Source organism: Protopterus annectens, chromosome 4.part0, assembly GCF_019279795.1.
Source record: "Protopterus annectens isolate FY-2018-M chromosome 4.part0, PAN1.0, whole genome shotgun sequence".
NCBI classification, from domain to species: Eukaryota; Metazoa; Chordata; order Ceratodontiformes; family Protopteridae; genus Protopterus; species Protopterus annectens.
Genome location: NC_056733.1, coordinates 645,119,866 through 645,140,865, shown reverse-complemented (window position 1 = coordinate 645,140,865; position 21,000 = coordinate 645,119,866). Strand labels below are relative to the sequence as shown.

At 39.6% G+C, this 21,000-nt stretch overlaps 1 protein-coding gene across 1 annotated transcript in view; it reads left to right on the top strand.

The window, feature by feature from the left end:
- HPD (4-hydroxyphenylpyruvate dioxygenase) overlaps window positions 1–7,272 on the top strand; it is a 313,743-nt gene extending 306,471 nt beyond the window's left edge. The window contains exon 14 of the mRNA XM_044069652.1: window positions 6,372–7,272. Coding sequence (XP_043925587.1) covers window positions 6,372–6,482 — 111 coding nt within the window. The 3' untranslated portion in view covers window positions 6,483–7,272. The remainder of the gene's footprint in view (window positions 1–6,371) is intronic.
- Window positions 7,273–21,000: the final 13,728 nt, after the last annotated feature.

Here is a 21,000-nt window from a genome sequence, read left to right as displayed (position 1 = left end):
AATGGTGCTTGTAGCGTGCTGCTTGCTACATAATACTATTAATAGAAAACATGCAAACCAGCCATCTGTCCCAGGAACCTCCAGACCTGTTAAACCTGTCCATGAAACAGCCAACTATTAACATCATCCAGCAATGAAAGGAAGGGTAATAGACAGTGAGCAGTAACCCACCCCCAAGGCAATGATGGGCATAGTAAAGGGCAGCACAGGTGAAGCTGTCTAATCTAATCCAGCTCTAAGGGTCCAAAGAGCAGACAGTAACAGTGGACTGTCACACTGAAGAAACATGGATGTATGTAGCCCTAATTAAATCCTATGCTGGGTTGCACATGGTAAAGTCACGAAGTACATTAGTGTGTTGTCACAGGTATACACAATAATTCCGGTTTGGGCAAGTACAGGAACACAGATAGTATGTTACATACAATGGGGTTTTCCAGCAATACTCTAGACCAGTGGTAGGGACAAACATGTATGTATACAGCTGAAGTAGCTGCCACACAGAGAAATGTAGGTAAAGGGCAGTCTTCAAAAACAGCACAGATATTGCTCACTAGGGGTCACAGGTGACAGTGGGCAACAAGGCTATGATGTGCATGTTACACATGAGGAGACCCACTACAGGTGCCCCACAGCATATACACACAGTATGTCTCCACAGGGCATACAGGATAGTATAAGGACAGGCAGTCCTGATATACTGGGCAGCCTTTCCACAGTTACAGTGCACATATATAGCTACATATACAGGTACACACTGCAGATAACTATAGTACAGATAGTACATGTAGCTGTACTCTGTTCCAAGGCAGGGGCTGCGATACACAACACACCTGAGAAATACATCTTGCCACAGCACTGTGTACCTCCTCAGGGCTGGGCCTTCTTCAAACTATGCTTCTCTGTTGCCAGAAGTTTGTTTCAAACTGCTACATTGGTGCTTCTTTTGCACCTATTTTTGGTGTTTAAAATGGCAGCACTTCTGCTAAATCTGCATTAAATATCATAGTAGTCTGTGTGGTACATATTCATATGAGGGTATGTTCAGTATATGTGTATGAATCCCGTGAATCCCCATGTTTCAATGAAGTGCACAGTTAACCTGATATGCAACCACATTCCAGTGCATGATACCAATATGCCATGCTTAAGGCTCACACTGTCCAGCACTTGGCTCCTCACTTGTTGCTCTGCTCTTCAGTGATTGGCTTCTGACTTTTAGTTCTAATGTAGAAAGCAGAGCAGGTTTTGTATAGGCTTAATGTTACACATGTAGCCTGGTTGAAAACATGCTGATACGAAAACTGTGAAAACGTCTATTGAAACTAAACTAAAATAGAAAAAAATAGCTAACCACAGTTAGCCCAGTTTACCATATCACTAACATGTGAAGACAAGGAAACTGAAAACTTTCAGTAATGAGGGTATTATGACTACTAAGTGTAAATAAATATAAATTTGAGCAAAATAAAACCAGTAAAGAAACAGGAAAATCCCAAGTAGTCTTTTGAATAAAAGGAAAAAAAAATGATATATTGTAATAGTCGGTGTACATGAAGCATACATTCCTGTTATTTGCATGCATTCCAAAATAGGAGATGCTTTAAACTGATATCATGTGCTACTTCCAGCTGTAGCCTAGTTATCTAAATAAGAATTCATGGTAAATTTCAGACTTCAATGACAAAAATAAAGTTGACATTAAATGGGTATTTAAGGAGAGAGAGAAGCCATTCCGTAACAAGGGGAGAGGTCTAGCAAATAAGGATGTGATGGAGGCATTGATTTTATGATAAATCTAAAGATCATGCTCATTTCAACAGAAGGCTTTCACTGGCCACAGCTCTCTCTGGCACTGGTAAAAACATTTCAAAATAGGCCCCTAAAAGGCTAGCAGAACCTTTTTTTGAATTTATATCGTATTTTAAGTGAGAATCTGTATCCATGAGAGGCACCTATGTTCAAAGACAGTTTCAAGTTGTGGCAGGAAAATTAGGACATAACATATTTTAAAACAGTAATAACATACTATTATTCTTATTTTAATGACTCTGAAGTAAAATGTAGTCCATGTCAAGGAAAAGCAAATTTTAAGTACAAATATTTGTAACCATAAGTGTATACGGTCAATACTTAAACATAAACATACCTGATTTAGCAAGACAGTGAAGCAAATGATGTTCTTTTTTTAACATTTATGGAACCCAGAAAGTTCAGCCACCATACTGGGCACCACACTATATACCTCCTGGCTTAGTCCAACTTACAGAAACTGACAAAGTAAAATTACCAATGAAAAACATACAATTACTTCACCAAAATATTTCAGTATGCCGTCCGTAGGACTCACAAGTGATGATACTGCATACATTTTAATGACAGAAAATGTTCCTGGTGTAACATCTGCTGTTATATTGATATTACACTATTCACTAAAAATGTCTTAAGTTTATCCTAAGCATGCATGGGCTGGTTTTGCCCAAGCTGCATTTTTTGTTGATATTCAACACTTTCACCTACTACTCCGCAACTAGAGACTAACTGCACCCCACTGTTGGTAGAACCACAGGACAGCTCTGTCTGCCAGTAAGGACTTGTCATTTATATAGAGCAGCACTGGAACCTGAGTAGCTGCTTTTATTTAACTGATCTGCTATAGTTGCCAGCCCTCAAGCCCACTCAGCTGCTCTCTTTTTTCACTTACTAAATACAAATACACATTCTAATATATACTCCTACAACCCGCTTACCCCTTCAAATACTTTATCTTGTGCATTATTCCACAAACTAGAATTTAACATGCCTAGTCCCTACAAGTACTTTATCCTGTGCATTATTCCACAAAACAGAATTAACCTGCTTAGTCTCTACAAACAGTTTAGCCCCTCCACTTCTCCAAAATTTAAATTAAACAAAGCTACTCAGTCACATTTCTCTTACCCATGCATTTTGTGTTTATTATTTGATGCACTGGACATTATGGAAGCTCAGACAACGTGTTTCCCTTCTGTTGCCAGCCTCTTAGCACTTGATGACCTTAGACAGTGTAGGAACTGCATTGTGTTCATTGATAACGACCTCTTGCTTAACACAAAGGCATCCCTCTCACCTAAAAACATGCCCAGTGAACATCATACACTCACACATTCATCCTCACCACCACTGCACTCTCAATAAAATCACATTAAAATGTCATACATTGAGGCCATTAAAAACTCTTCCAAAGTCTCCTAGAACTAGTACGAATGGGTCTCAGTGGAAATTCTCCAACTCTTCTCTTTCATGAGCAACTAGAGCATTACGTCACCAAGAATCAGGTTGTTCCCCATGGTGTACTCATAAACACTTTAACAAAAATGTCTTAGTGAGTGGTGACTCAGTTGTTAGGCACAAATTCTCCACTCACAAGGATAGAGTTAGAATGACTTGCCTTTTGGTGCCAGGAGCTCTGCTGTTACAAGGGGCTTAAAGACCATTTCCCAGGGCAAATATGGCTAAAACATGGTGTTGGTCTATGTGGGAGTGAACAACTTGGAATGCCATTTCAAAAACCTGAGGGACATGCAGAGAGAGATGTCAGTACTTTCCATTCATGTGACAAATGCAGTTAAGACTCTGGTCCAAAGTGTAATATTTCCTTCTCCAAGAAGGATGGCTAGGTACAAAGAAAAGATGATTGGCTTCAATAACTGAATAGTTGGTGTCATTCTAAGGGGTATCCAGTATGAGTCAGCATGGGATGAGATGAGTGATGACCCAACTTATTTTGTAAGGGATGGTCTTTGACTCTTGTTCAAAGGCCTCAGCACATTGGTTAAAGCCTTTGCAGCTCCCATGTTGTCTTTTTTAAGGAAGAGTCCAGTTAAATGGAAATTTCAACATAGCAAACTCATGAAATCTCAATTTGAATCACATTAAGGCGGCTCTTCTCAACAACAAACTACCTGATCTTCAGGCTCTCTTGCATCTGGAAAATAACCATTTTTGGGTAACTTCTCAGGTATGGTTTAAATGTAAAGAAAACACTTCCTTCATACTTGGGTTTTCCACCTACCATGCCTTCAGGCCTGATGTCAACTGAGGTGGCCTCTCCATATTTGTCAAGGATCATATCATCTCCAGACAGATTCCCACAGACCCACAAAGAGAACTCATAAAACTCTAGTAACCATAAATAAGGCAATCTACCATCTCATAGCCTGCCATAGGACATCCTACATATCCTCAGACAATTATGTTGTAGTCCAGGAAGTAACTGAAGAACTCATTATTAGCAACTATGGGAGACTAACTGTTCTGCAATTAACTGGAGAACATATACCTCCAACATAAGCTATGTCAAGAATTCATGGATGTAATTAACAAACATTCCCTAGAGCATATATTCAATAAACTCACCAGAATGCATAATATGCTGGATCTGGTGCTTACAAATATTGCCTCTACATGTATGCCTCCTCTGGTCTCTCCTTCCCTAATTAAGCTAGACCATAATCTTGTGACATTTGCCTTCAAAATCTTCAAAGCCCTTGAAGCCATCTCTGAATTTATGGACTTCAGATGAGCAAACTTCAGTCAATTATGTGATGAAATCTCAAACGTCACGTATGACAGCCCCAGCCTAGACACTGAGACAGCAGTCAGCTTCACAAAGAAGTTCTCTACTCCACTTAGACAAATGTATAGCATTAGCAGTCCCAACCAGAGCAAAAATGCATTGCAAATTCAAAAACAAAACACTTTGCTGGTCCACCAACACAGATAAACTTTTCAACAAGAGAAAAATGCTCTGTAAATTATGCAGCAGATCTAAAATTCCTCATAAAAACATAGCACGCAAATATTAACAAGGAACTGAAAAAATACAATCAGGATTAATAAAACAAATCATGAACATAGGCTACATTCTGAAGCTAAGGATAACTGGAAGTCCTTCTTTAGTTATGCTAGGAAACTACAAAATACTACCCAACAGTTTTCAGAACTCATCCTAAATAGAACCACCTACACTAACCCAACAGACATTGTCAATATACTAGCAAACAAATTTAGTGGAAACTTCACCCTAGAAACATTTATCCTAACTCCAAATATCCCAGACTCCCTTACACTTCTTTCTATCATCAAGAAACAAGTTGTGAAGGTGCTATCAAAGTCCAGAAATATTCCCTCCATGGGACCTGACACCATACCTGGATACTTAATAAATGGCACCAAACATTTTCTTACCGACCGAATCATGGCATACTGCAGTGATGATGTCCTTTCACAAGGGTGGCCTTACCATGGACCCCAGCAATTACAAACCCATCAGACATATGAATTTGATCTGCAAACCTATGGATCATATCAAAACTGATCTAATGAAGTTTCAACAGGTCAGCTTCATCAAACAAAGATCGCGCCTATTAAATCTAGTTCCCTTCTTACAGAAGGTCACACAGGCTGTTAACAGCGGTCCTGCTGTTCACACAGTCTGTCTTAACCTAAGCACATCTTCTAAGCAAGTGTATATCAAAGGTTAAACCATTAGTATTTGGCAGAACTAATCAGACACCATTATTTGATTTCAAAGTATGCATTTTATGTGTAATTGAAGCTGTCACATATCATGACATTAAAATATAAAAACTGCAGTGTAAAATTATTATTTTTGATCTATGTTTGCTCCCACTAAGCTGACCTTCAGCTGCTCCTGATGCATTTCCTTGTTCACTGGATCTACTGCGCCCTCTCACTCCAGACTTGCTGAAATAACATTCATTTTCATCGAGGAGATCGATGCATCCTAGGGCAGTGACATACTGCTGCCAAGGAAGTGTTTTATATATTACTCCCCACCCTGCGCCTGCCCAGTAACACCCTGAGGTGTTACATGCAGTGGGCATCAGCATTGGATCACTCCTCCCTTCTGTAATGCGCTGACACTGGCTGGACGACCTGCCCACTCCCAACTAGCACTGTGTGGCTGCTTCTCCACTCTCCTGGAGGGAAATCCAATCTCGTCAGTATGACCCGAGTGAGCACCCCCACCCAGAATGGGCACTTCCATCCTCCCTGCGCGCACACACACACACAAACACACACACACACACAATCGCACGCTAGGCTGTCTCCTATAAAATAGCTAAGAACAAAATTCCTAATAGCAGTGATTTTAAAAATGTTTCTTCCTTTATGTATATGCTTAATGCTTGTCTTGAAAACCGAGGACTAAAACCATCAATATTGCTTAGAAATCTGAACTGTGTCAAAAATATTTTATTCTGCTCAGTAGTTTTATAGGCTCTTGAATGCACATATGCAAAGCATTAAAATCTGAAGTATAACAAATATTATTTTAAAGCTGATTCTTTTTTTGTTTGTAATAGGGTTTTGGAGCTGGAAATTTCAAATCTCTATTTGAAGCCATTGAAGCTGATCAGGAAGCAAGAGGGAACCTCACAATTTTAACTGCCAAGGGAGAACATGTATCCATCTAGGATTATGACTTTCACTGCAGTTTGTGACAGCTTTATGTTAGATACCATGGGAAGGAAATGCCTCTTTGGACTAAAAGAAGCAACTTCTTTAATACTCTAAATAATTGTTTAAATCTTTTTTATACTTGTAAAAGTACTGTATATCAACCTAGATGTGTATGTGTATGTGTATTACCAAACTGCAGAGAATGAGCAAGATTTATCAGTGAACTGATGTCATATGCTGAGGCTACTAATTACTTCAGGAAATGTATCAAATTAAGCTGCCAAGATGTTTCTGTCTCCACAGTGTACAATTACATCGTGACATAGATAAGTATGTTTCTGTTTCATCTTCTAACTCTCATGGGTCATCAGTTTAACAAATGCTACCCAGAAACCAAAAAATATTGACAGGAATTAGTAGTACCTTGACATAGCTAAGGCATTTGACACAACACCTCACTCAGGCATTGTTGACAAACTCAAGAGATTAGGTACAAACCTATATGTCACCCAGTGGATAGCCATCTGGCTCACAGGCAATAGTAGTATCCAGAATTTGAACAAAGGCATGTTTGCAATGTAGAGTTATCGGTGTGCAGCAGAGTACAAGTCATACCTTTGCATTCTCTTTCTAGCCTCACTAGCAGACTTGCTGTGAGTAGATGTCATATCATGTCTTAGAAGATACACACTCTAATGCAAATTACCTCTCTGCACCGTGCATGAACAATGTTAAAATCTGTAGGTAAATGAAGAAATACCACATGTTGATCAGGACAAATGAGAAAGTCAATATGCATTACTAATATATATATATATATATATATAAATATATATATATATATATATAAATATATATATATATATATATATATATATATATATATATATATATATATATATATATATATACACACACATATACACATACACACACACACACATATATATCTCAACTACTGTCACACTTTATGATTGTTGTAGGCAGAGTAGCCAACAGATAATGTACATATAAGCAGTTCTAAAGTTAACATCGTTTCCCTGGAGTCGAAAACATACATTTGTGTATAAACTGCAGAAGCAGAGCAGCAAATGCTCCTTCAAATTCTGCTTCACATATCAGAACACAGATTCAGAGTTACAGACCAGGCTTTGGACATTAAGTTGCTGAAAGGCTGAAGATGCATTACTCCCTGTTTATATTAACGTACCATCAGTTACTCAGAGCAAGAGAGCTCATGGCACAGTCACTCAAACATCGCAGCTTGAGTTATCAGTCAGTTGTGACACTGTCTGCACATATGAGCGAGATCTTAATGTTCATATGCAAATGTATTGAGTAATCTTGTCTCATAGCCTCCTCCTGAAGATGCAGGTTTTACAAAGCTTGTCAAAGACCTCTTTTTCTCATAGTTGAGGCAAACTTGGAGTGAGAATACAAAAGTAAGGGGGTAGTGCAAAGCCTCTCATATGAAGGGCTCAGAGAGGCTTGTCCTATGTAAAAATGTTGATTTTCTAGTGTCATAAATTCTATGTCCTTGACCTCATCATAACTGAGCTTTTGTTGATTTAGTGATCTGAGGTCAGTTGAGTCACAGAGATTTAGCAAAACCATTTGTACCTTACAAATTTCACATAAATGTCCGTTTTTGTCTGAAGTCACAAGTTACTGTTTTGTTTTATAGCTTTGGAAGATACTTTAAGCATTGTGTGGTACCACCTCAATAAAAGTAGCACCACATAAGGGTGAAAAATATCCAATTTTCATGAACACTAATGCATATTCTATTTATGTAAGACTCTCAAGATGCCACTGTTTATTTCTTGGGAAAGATTTCATTGATTCGTTTAGATTCACAAAGCAGACTTCTGGATGAAATGATGCATTGTCACAGTATAGCTAGGAATGACAGAGTACATGACATGATTGTAATCTTTCTACATCCAGCTGTTATTGACTATGCAGCTCATCCATTGGATAATCTGATCAGTACTAATTGCATTCAGCTCATCCATTGGCTACTCTGACCAGTACTAATTACATGAAGATCATCCACTGATTAATCTGCTCCCGATGTTTACAAATCCTACACTGGCCACTTCCTTCTGGTGGCTGAATGTGGATACTGTTCCTGTGGATCTGGATCCTACTGTATGAATAAACGTGCTACCGTGAGATAAACTCAGTTTCACTGGGGGCTTTGTAGGATTATTTTTTTTTACACAAATCAAGTAATTCTTAACATTTATCGTCATAGATGCTGCATAAAAATATATGAACATACATATGTACATGCATATGTGTGTGTGTGTGTGTGTGTGTGTGTGTGTGTGTTCATACACATACATGTATGCGTATAGGTCATACAGGCCAGTGCAACATCTAAATTCCTTACTGGCAAGCTTAAGGGATACAGGTAGAACTCTTCTAACTAGTCATCAAATCCCTTGATACTAGAGAGCCTTTCAGCATCTGGACCCTTTACAAAAGGTAAATGAGACTGTTATGTCTTCTGTTGTCATCTATTTTCCTATCCCAACTATGTGTTTAGGTATGCATGGACAATGCCTCGACTCTGTGTAAATAAAACTTGTATTTGGCACTACTGTATAGCTTGGAAAATAAACTCTTAAAATGGGTAGTACTAACTGAACAATGATCTCCCATCAGACCTTTTCCTAGCACAGACCCCTTTGAATAACAATACCAGTCACAAAGTCATCATTATAAAAATGGCATCCCTTGAATGTGTGTGTGTGTGTGTGTGTGTGTTGATCACAACTGCAGAAACACACCGCAGCAGTTGCCACCACTCCAAATGTAAACAGTTACATTTGAACTGTCCTTTTTTGTCAAAAACCTTTGTACATTTCAGAGAAAGTTGTCCAAGAGTCCATCGCTTCTCAACTTGTCAGGCAGTTATAGATTTCTTCAGTATCTATTAAGAAAGATATTTGTGTAAAACAATTCAGAACTGGAGAAACTTCTTCAATTTAGAAACTAAAAGGATCTGAGAGTTTGAAAGCAAATCAGTGACTCTTATTACAATAGTTATCCTTAAATACGATCTCTTTTCACTGCGCCCTCATTTTTACAATTCTTAAATGATTTCATACCAAAACAAATAGCTTTTCCTGATTTTTACACAAAAAAAATGGATACAGTGGTTAAAAACAATTATGTAATGGAAGAAAGATTTGCCACTGGAAGACTGCCTCAGAAAAGGATTCACTCTGTAAGATCACAGTGCCTGTTGCAAAATTCTTTTAAAAGGAAATTTTGAAATGTGATGCTCACAACAGAAGGAATAACATTTGTGGAGTACCAGAACCTTATATCAACAAATAATTTGCAGAAATTGAGGGCATACCCATCTGCTCATCCTGAATAATACAATATAAATAAACATTCCACCAGAGGAGGGAGAGTAACAGCCTTGGCCCTTGAAATATACCAAATGCAGAACAGTTCCTTTGAACTGAAAAGTGTGAAATAGAATGCATTATGATTTCCCTATTCAAGGGGCTTTTCAGATTTTCGAATATGTGAATGGCAAAGTCTCTTGGAGCAACTAAATTCTATGGTGATTCTACCTCAAGAACCAGCTTACAGCCTGTTGCATGGACCACCCGAGCTTGTAGCCTAGGTGCTTGTGTATGACAGCTTGAGCTGTCAGCTGCTCTTATCAGAAATATACATCTGAGGTGTTATTCTGTGTGTGTCTGTGTAGTAAGTGCTCCAAATACGCAGTTTCCCCAGAGAAAATAAAAACAGGCTTTACAGTGCCTGTCAGTGATCACTCTTTCTCCAAAGTTCTACAACTTCACAGTGAAAGTAATAAAACAATGAGTATGTGGGGTGAAATTTCACACATAGGGGTGCAGGGCAGAGGCTTCCCACCTTGCAAAAAATTATTATTGTTTCTTGATTTGGTTATTCGTAGTTTACATGCGGTGAAGTACATGTTTTTTTGGTTTGTGAGTACTCAAGTTCATGCAATACTACAAGTATTTGTTGCAAACGTTTGTGATGTTAGGACAGATGAACTGACAAGACATAGTGGAACTCTCCAAAACTGATTACTTAAACAGGGGTAATCACGGAAGCCTTGTTTTTTTAAGTTATTTTTCTCTGATCCCTTTACCTGTTGGACATCAACTGCCTCCATTGCCCAGTTGTTCCTCTCTGAACAAGGCAAGAGCAATCCATGGCAGGGCTGTCACACAGACAGCCATAAAGGATGTTTCTGTTAAGGACTTAACCCTGCCTGTAATGGCAGACATGGGTACCCACATCATTGCAGGGGGTCCTGTACCCTCACCCTGGCATGTTCATCTTCCCACACAATACCCTATTATGGCTACTGTCACTGGCTTGAGACACACAAGGGCTGGGAAAATTTAACAGTGTCCATGATTAATCGGATAAGTGAGTCAATGACAGTGTCCACGATTAATCGGATAAGTGAGTCAATGAGGAAATATCAAAGATTCATCATCAGTTAATTTGCAACCTTTGGTTCCACAATTTTGGATGCTGCCACATACTGATTGATCGAGAAGCACTTAGTGTAAAAAAATTGTACCCCATCCTTTAACCTGTGCATATTGGGTCAATGGGACTAGATAACAGTGAACCTGCAGATGAGCCTTACTGTAAAGTTTTACTGAAATGCAACACTAGACCTAACACTAAACAGTATTACAAATGAAACTCTCAAACAAAGCATTGTGTTTCCCTTCACTCCTTCACACCACTGTTGCTGTTGAATGAATGGTTTGATATGACAGTATTGGAGGGATGCCTCAGCTAATCCGAGCCAGTCTTCTGTCTAGCACACATGAGAACTTCTACATAAAAACTGTATTAAACTGTGAAAGCACAAATATAAAAGTAATGGGCTACTTTTTAATCTGTTTTTAGATTAATTTAGCAGTCTGATCTGTAAGGCAATGGAGTGAATCATTATGGAACTCATAAATGGAGAGATTGGGAACCTCCAAACACTTGACCCCACACAGTTCGGCTTCGTCAAGGGCAGATCATGCCTCCTGAACCTGGTGGACTTCTTTGAGACAGTTACTCAGGCTATAGATAGGGGAAAGGAGGTACACACGGCTTACCTTGACCTTGCTAAAGCATTTGACACCATTCCCCATTCGGGTATTATTAATAAACTCCCCAACCTGGGCATAAACCCTTACGTCACAAGATGGATCGCAAACTGGCTCTCAGGCAGATCCTACAAAGTAAGATTAGCAGGATCTATGTCCGAATCCAGACCAGTAATGAGTGGTGTGCCTCAGGGCTCTGTCCTGGGGCCCCTCCTGTTTGGCATATACTTCTCAGAAGTACAGGCAAGCACTGAAGGGCTGTGGCTGACCAAGTTTGCGGATGACTGCAAACTGGGTGCTATAATAGAGTCTCTGGCTGACATGGATATCCTCCAGAAGGGCCTTAATGAGACTGATGCATGGTGTCAAAGCCATGGTCTCAAGCTAAATGCTAAAAGATGCATAGTAATTCCCTTTGGAAAAAACAGCACCCGCAAACTACCACATAGGAGGTAACCCCCTGAAATCTGAAGAAGTAATAAGGGATCTAGGGACCCAAGTAGATAGTCAGCTTTCCTTTGATAACCATGTTGCCAAGGTGGTTAGAAAATCCTTCTATGTGACCCATCTGATCACGAAAGGGTTCGCATCAAGATCTAAGGATGTAGTGGTGCACCTCTACTCTTCCCTCATCAGACCCATTATTGAGTACAATGAACCAATTGGAATGTACCTGGCTAGGCATCTCCAGCAGCTGGAGAGACCACAGAGGTACCTCACTAAGCGGATTACTGGCCTCAAACAGTTGCCCTATATAGCACGATTGAAAAAACTAAGGCTTTTCTCTGTTGCATACCACCTTCTCAGACGCAATCTCTGTCTAACATACAGAGCCATGTCCAACCCAGAACTGTTGAACATGCTCCATCTTAGCAAAACCAAATCTATTCGAGCTACATGCTCTAGGGATATAAACCTCAGCACAACAAAGAATAGAACATGCTGGAGGGATAGATTCCCTTTGCAAAGACTTCCCTTGCTATGGAACCAGGTCCCGATCTACATAAGACAGAGCCCCTCACTATCACTCTTCAAGAGGAACCTTGACGAGTGGATGGGTAACAGAAAGTTCACACCAGGGATCATACCAACAGCTCTACTAGATAGGGGCCAAGGGTACTAGCTGCTAGATCAAGGGCCTACGGAACTAACCAAAGGGGCGGTGAATACCGCACAACGTGGCTGGGCTAATATATTCCTTCGGGCAGATAGCCCAGTACCTACCTATGAACGTATATCTTTTTTGCTTAAATACAGAAAAGAACATAATATAGTTAGTGTCACACTTAAGCTTAATAGTGCCCTGCCATACTTCTGGGTACTATACTGTAGTACTGCTGAACCTGGTACTATACTCTAGCACTGCTGAACCTGCTACTATACTCTACTACTGTTGAACCTGGTACTATACTCTAGTACTGCTGAACCTGGTACTAAACTGTAGTACTGCTGAACCTGGTACTAAACTGTAGTACTGCTGAACCTGTTACTATACTCTACTACTGCTGAACCTGGTACTATACTGTAGTACTGCTGAACCTGCTACTATACTCTACTACGGCTGAACCAATGATCTGGTCTGGGCACTTGGTTGGGAAGTATCTCAATGTTCTGATTGTTTTACAGACTTTAGGACATGGCAGCACCATTCACATTATATAGACGTAGATGTTCATTTATATAGTCATATCTTGTTTTAAGTAATACAATGTGCTGGTAGTCACTTTTTACTTAAGAGAAAGCTAATTGTCATGTGACTGTAATTACCAGCAAGTAGCTCATTATCAGGTGACTCTGTACTTGGTGATCTAAACTCTGTGCATGCATCCACCGCATTATCTTTCTCCATATTGGGCATTCATTGCCCAGTGCTTAGAATAAAACCAACATATTCAGATCTACTTTTTTACTGTAACCACTCTAGTGAAAAAAGCAGCCCATTAAAGGAACGGAACTCATTCTGAGATATTCCCTCAGGTACTATCTGCTTCTCATAAACCATAGCGCTTCTTGATTATTAAAATTTAGATTTATGTGAAATAGTTGTTTTACCATGCATTTATTATAATTTCATACATATCATCTCTAACTTTTACACTTTTTATTGTATTTCTTTGCTTTGGTAACCAATTTATGAAAATAAACCTTAATATATTACAAGCTCCTGCTTTGTCATTTTTTTATTATTTTGTTCTTTTTTTTCTAATGTATAACTATGTTTTGCTGCTTAATATACATCAGAGAAATTTTAATCTGTGGCAAACAAAAGGTCACTCTTAAATGTGGGAAGGAGAGGAAGTTCTTCCTAATGAAAATGATTTGCTACATTTGGAATCAGTAGTTAAGCATGATACAATGATGAATGTTATTTAAACTAATCAAAAATAAATATATTAATTATCTTGACATTTTCTGTACAATGAAAAAAAAAATATATATATGTATACATATATATATATTTTTTTTGCTGTGGGTCCCCCTTACCATTGACCCGTCCAGACACAACTGGCTTATGCTCTTTCCCTGGGTGAAAGCCCTACTGCCCATAAGAACAAAGCACAAGTGAACCAGGAATGGTGTCATAATCCATACAGGTACCAGGGTTCTTCGTTTTATGACTCTGATGCCCTGTGCATGCCCAGTAAGGATTCTTCCAGGAGGGCATGCAGTGGGTGCAGTGTGACACTTCTGAAAGTAATGTAAGCCTGCAAAGGACCCCTGTATCCTGGAATAAGCCCACCATGCATGGTTCTCCAGTCTTCACCAGGGAAATCTGAATATTTTGTGTGCCCCAGAAAAGCACTACATCCATCCCCCAGAGAACTTAGGCCTTTCATGTCTCTCCTTCCCCTTTTAGGTCTAGCAGATCTCCAAGCTGTTAATGAAACTCAAGTCATCTGGGTCGTAGTCATGATTCTATCCCTCTGTACTAACTGAGCTGACTTTTATATAGTGGGGAGAGTTGACTGCATAATAAAAAGGCAGTAAACTGTAGTTCAGATATGTTTTTTTTTTATTTTGTTAGATAGTATGTATCTACTCGAGCTGGGGGAAGGTGAATGAAGAGACTGAATCATAAAATGCTGAAACAATTTAACTGAAATTGTATACAGACCACTGGATATAACATGGATCTCAAGCAAAACTACCACCAAACGATTACTAATAGACGTAGAGATGAACAAATGGAGCATACTGTCAATGAGAGGTGTATCTACCCAACTTGGATCGTGGAGTTAATTTTTTTCAGTATGTGTTCTGTGTTTCAATGTTTTAGTTTGAAATTTTGTGGTTTAGGGTTTCTTTTTAGTCATAGATTCATTGTGGCTATCCAAAGAAATGTTGCTACTTTGTTTTTGTGCCAGTTGTCTTCAACAGTTGTATTCATTTTTGGACTTGTATTTAAACAGTAATGTAAATTGTTGAAGAATGCTTGCAATGTCATTTACTGCAAGAAAGCAAATGTTAAACAGTGATATAACTACCTTTGAATTTCTAATATTAAAGCTTATATCAATTTTCTTGCAAATTTTCAGAAGTTTTTACTTGTAAGTTATACTAAGAGATTTTTTCTGATCAGGTTTCAAGTTCAAGTAGTAACCAAAGTGCAACCACCATAATTACACATATTCAAGTATGGTCAGTGGTCACTATTGTAGTCATAACTAAATGGATCTCTGCCACTGGCTGATCCAGCATCTGGCCTGACTTTCACAGCTGAGCATCCTTCCCCCATGGCCAGGCTGATGTCACCTTATGGCAGACATCTAGATATACTTGCTATATAAGTGGCGTCCACCTACACCACCTTTGATTCTTAACGCCAGCCATGGCAGAACCATGCACACATCATGTATTATTAGAAAGGGATTGCACCAGGGATGCACTCTGTGACATGGAGAATTCAAGCCCTCCATAGATAACCTGAAGTAGGAAAGTAAGGGCATGGGTATAAGCCTGAAGGAGGAAACAGTAACTGGATACTTGGCCCAGCCCTTAAGGTTTTATTACAATAGACAGGAAAAGTGAAGCAGACAGGACTGCAACAGTGACCATACTCAGGCATCAACAATTATGTTGTTACCTGCACAAGTGTACCACATTCTTTGTGGATCAATGTTGTAGTCTTCATTGTAGGGAAATTCCCAGCACTAACCCTTCCATGTAGGGTAGCTGACTCACTTCTCTGAGGAGGTCTGGAGTATGCCCTTTGGAATAGCAGAAGCAAATCCAGTCCAAGACCTGGATATCGCATCCGGTCTATAGTGTTTTGAGATGGCAGGAACTGAGGATGAAGTGGGTGCTTCTAAGATGTCCTGGACACTAACCCCTTTGAGTTGCTGCGGGGATTGGGTCAGACTCTTTCCAGAACACAGCCATGAAATTTGCAACAAAAACTGATGCAATCAATGTTCTAGACACTTAAAGATAGTTTGTTTTGTCACAGCTAACCCCTTGTTTGTTTTCTGTAAAGGAGGTAGACAGATGGTTTGATTTTCTAAAGGCTTTAGTTTTATCCAAATAATACCTCAAAACTGTCTACTGCAAGTACAGAATGCAAGATCCTTACTCCCTATTCTGGAGATGAAGAAAGAAAACTGAACACTGGAGTCATTGGTCCAGGCCTATTTGGTAATCATCTTTATGATAAATGTGGAGTTAGTGGCCACCCTGTCTTTATGGAACTGAATGAATGGCTCCTTGCACATGAAGACCTGGCGATCTAAGACCTTCCTAGAAGTAGTAACAGTAATAAGGAAGACAGTTTCCCAAGTCCCAAGCTGGGACCATGTTTCTGCTGGGAGATGTCAGGTAGAGGATGCCCCTCTATAATTTTTTTTTTGACTGGTAGCCTGAACATCACTGAAGCATCTACAGACAAGCAGGCAGAAATAGCTGACAGCCATACCTACAGGGTAGTATAAGCTAAACATGAAGAAAACAGCTCAGACACTGAAGAATTTTGGAAAATCCACCTGCTTTAGCTCCTGATACCTCCTTTCGCACCGTAGGAAGAACCTTTCTCCATTTATCTAGGTTTGACTTTCTTACTTGGCCTCCTAGCTTCTCTCATTGTTTTACTAAATCCTCAGTAAAGGTACCCAAAAGGGAACACAGTTACATCTTCCAGGTTGCTAAGCTCAGTCTGTAGAGTTTGAGGTATAATAGGGTCTCTCTGCATTATAGCAGAAAGTTCATAGGGTGAGGCAGCAATATAAGTGTGTCCCTTGCCATTTAAAGAAGGTGGGAGAACAGGGCCAGAAGGAGGCAATTAGAATCATTTTGTTTAGAGCCAGAAGGAGGCAATAAGAATCTTTTTTTTAATACCTTTATCAAATTATCCTTTAAGCCATAGGCAAAAATACATTAACAGAAAATAAAATGGACAACATTAACATGTACCCAGTTACAAACATTATACATCACATATATATTTTTTCATTTTTGTATAATCAACCCACCATGACACATGACCTTAGTCTAGTCTTACAGCATCATTCAAAATAGGGCATTATGAATTATTTCAGGATCTGAGCCTCATTTATTACAATTCTACTGCATTTTTTTCTGTTTGCATTTTACTTAATCCGGGAACCTTAGTCTTGTAGTATCACTCACAACAGTGAGAGAATTGTAAATTGCTGCAGGATCTGAGCTCCATTTATTACATTTGTATTGCATTTTTTCTGTTTGTATTTTACTCGACCTGGGAACCTCAGGCTTGTAGTACCACTCACAATAGTAAGATAATTGTGAATTGCTGCAGCACCTTAACCTTATATATACACTTATCCTGTATTTTTACTGTTTACGTATTGGATTCCTATCTAACTCATCTCCCATAACCTCTTCTGAGCTGTGCAGCAGTGGCTTGCAATGCCCTGCATAAAAGCAGGCACCTAGAGTTGTAATTGTCCATGTAAAACTTCCTCTGTTATTTTCTCACATAACTAGCTGAATGTAGAGCAGTTAGTCTGCTCGTTGAAAAGTATCACTCCAAGAGTGTTGTTTTAGAGCAATCCTAGATCTCTCCTCCCAACCAAACAGCTCCAAACCCTGACTGCACCACCTCTAACAGATCACAAAATACAGGACCCAAGGCCATGGATGCGCACTTTCCTGCTGTTTCTGTAGGCAGCCTGGTGGAAATGGGCATCTTGAGACAATGTAGAAATTGTGTCACATTTACTGACACCTTATTCTTAAGCACACTGACAGAGTATGTGAGCGATATAATTACACTATATCTTTGGAGGCAAAGCGTTCACATACAGACACTAATATCTCCAAAAAGGTTGTCAGTAACACACACACTATACCTACTATGGATCAGACATATACACTTACACATGCTGAGGCTCTTTAATTCAATCTACCCAAACCCATAGCAACTTTTCAAACACTTTACAATGTCAACATTTATTTTATTTAACATTCGTTTACTGGAAAGTCCAACTTGGAATGAACCAATTTTCAGTGGAGGTCTGGGGAGAAATGCTTCAGATTGATGTCTTTTGTAACATGGGAGGAAACCAGAGCACCCAGAGGAAACCCACATGAATGCAGGGAGGACATGCATACTTCGCACAGAATGTACAACAGCCATGAATCAAACCGGAGATCCTCTTGCTGTGAGGTGACAATATATGTAAATCGCTGCACCACTGCACTGTCCACTCCCCAGGACACATACAGCCATACCTCACAATGCCTCAACCCCTAAGCCCTTAAGGCAAACTTCCACACAACCCAATATATTGGTTATTGGAGGACTTTGTTGTGAGACACATTGAGCCCCCCCCACCACCACCACCAGGATCAACAGACTGTCATGGTCAGTTGCCTATCAGGGCAAGGATCCACCAGATCACACATATGCTCAAGACATTGAACCACAAATACCAGAATGATTCTGTCATAGTCCATGTGGGCATTCATGACCTGAGACATACCTCCTTGGACTATTTGAAGACAGACATGATAGAGCTTTCAGATTTTGTGTCCCAGACAGGCATAAACGTACACTGAGCAGTATTCTGTCTTCTCTAAGGATTAAACCATAATATAAACAGAAGATGATTGACTTTAACAATTAGTTTAGTTACTGGTGCCATACTAAGGGGGTCCAATATTTGTCAGTTTGGGAGGAAATAATATACAGACCAAGCTGCTTTACCAGGGATGGTCAGCATCTGTCCTCACTAGGCTTTCAGATATTGGCCAAAACATTATCCGCCCCTACAATGCCTTTTTAGACAATGTCAATCTGATAAATCTTCCAGCACTGTAAGTTCCACTCAAGATAACTAAAGGAGTTACTGTTCAATGTTATGATTCTCAACAAGAAGTTCCACTCTCTGGAAGCACTCCTTACCCTGGAGTGTTGACATCTGTGCAGTTACTGAAATGTGACTTAAAGCCATGGAACGTACCCCAACAGTACAAGGCTATAATGCTTTTTGTAAATTTAGACCAGCTACTGCTCAAGAAGGGACAAGAGATGGAGGTGTATCAATACACATAAAAAGTAAACACACCTCAAGATTGGTCAAGCAATATGACATGCTTGAGTTACTCCATGTCCAGCTAGCCTTAGGTAATGTCCAATACCATACTCGTGTTAGCTACAGGTCCCCATCTTTGACCCTGGACAATCATACCACATACTGAATGTACCATAGTCACTCACATTTCAGCCCAACACCATATTCATGGCTGATTTCAACTATCCCAGCTTAAACTGGGATACATACATAACCAGTAACATGCAGGCTCAAAGATTCCTGGATTTTGTCAATGCAAACCCTTTAACAGCTATTTTGCACACCTACTGGGGATGCAAATATCTGGATTCCTGGATCTGGTACTCACAAATATGAGGGAATGTTGCATCTCCTCCTTGTGTAATGTCCTCACTGGTCAGATCAGATTACAAAGTAGTAACTCTTAACATAAATATAAAGGCTGAACTCACAGCAAACCCATGAACCTTTAAGAACTTTTCAAAGGCTAACTACCTCCTATAAAGTAAAGGCATAACTAAATTCCAAGCACCCCCAAATTCAAACAACACAGTGGCCTATGCAGAACGTGTTTACAGAAACACTATACAAGCATGTAAAGTACATAGAAACAGCAGTTCCAAACTGGAAAAAACTTACAAACTGCAAAATACAAACCCCCTTGGTGGACTCCCAGTACAAATAGGTAGTACAACAAAAGAAAAAAAATCCTGTATAAAAATAGGAAGGGCTATGCCCAAAAGACAAAAAAACTCCCTCATCAGTTTCAAAAGCAAATCGGGGGACTAATCAAGTCCACCAAAGCCAACATCGTGGCAAAAATAGCCTCCCAGTCCCAGGCTAAGGATAACCATAAGATATTTTTTAGTTATGTATGTAACCTTAAAGGGAATACCCAACAGTGTGCTGAACTAATGGTAAATTGAACTTCCTATACTGAGCCAGGGGATACAACAAGTTTGCTGATTGATAAATTCAGCTCCAATTTCACCCCCCTTATCACCCTCAGTCTCCCCCAGGAAATATCCTCTACCATTTCTTCCCCAACTATCACTAAATAGCAAGTCTTCACTGTATTCTCCAGAGCTAAAACCACTGCATCAGTGGGTCCTGATAATATCCCAGGATGCTTCCTAAATAGCTAGAAAGCATGACCTGTCAGGCAAACTAGAATCTCTATTCAACTACAGCCTCCAGACAGGCTTTATTCCTAAGGAATGGAAGACTGCAGCCATCATTCCTATACACAAAGGCAGATCATCAACAGACTCAGGGAACTACAGACCCATAAGTTTGACTAGTCTTATATGCAAGGCCATGAAAAGAGTTATTGTGGAACTGATAAACAAAAACAGAGAAAATCTTCAAACACTGGGCCCATTCCAATTTGTTTTCATCAAGGGCAGGTCATGCCTACTAAACTTGGTTGACTTCTTACAGAAGGTCACTAGAAACATGGATGAGGGTAAAATGGTAAATACTGCTTACCTTGACCTGGCAAAGGCATTTAACACAATACTGCATTCGGGTCTTATAGACAAACTCAAAGTTAGGCATAAATCCCTATTGCCACTTGATGGTTAGCCAATTGGCTCACACATAGGACACATAGTTAGGCTAGAGGAACCCCCCTCCACCAAGAGGCCTGTTACTAGTAGTGACCTACAGGGCTTGGTACTAGAACCTATCTTGTTTGGAATATACTTTTCAAGGCAGATATACTAGGCCTTTGGCTGACCAAATTTGCTGACGACTGCAATCACTGAATCCCCCAAAGAGGAAGGATCCTTCAGGAAAGACACAGACAAATAACTGGTGTCAGAACCATGGCCTAAAACTCAATGCAAAAAAATTATAATTATACCCTTTGGGACACTCCCCTAAGAATATATTCA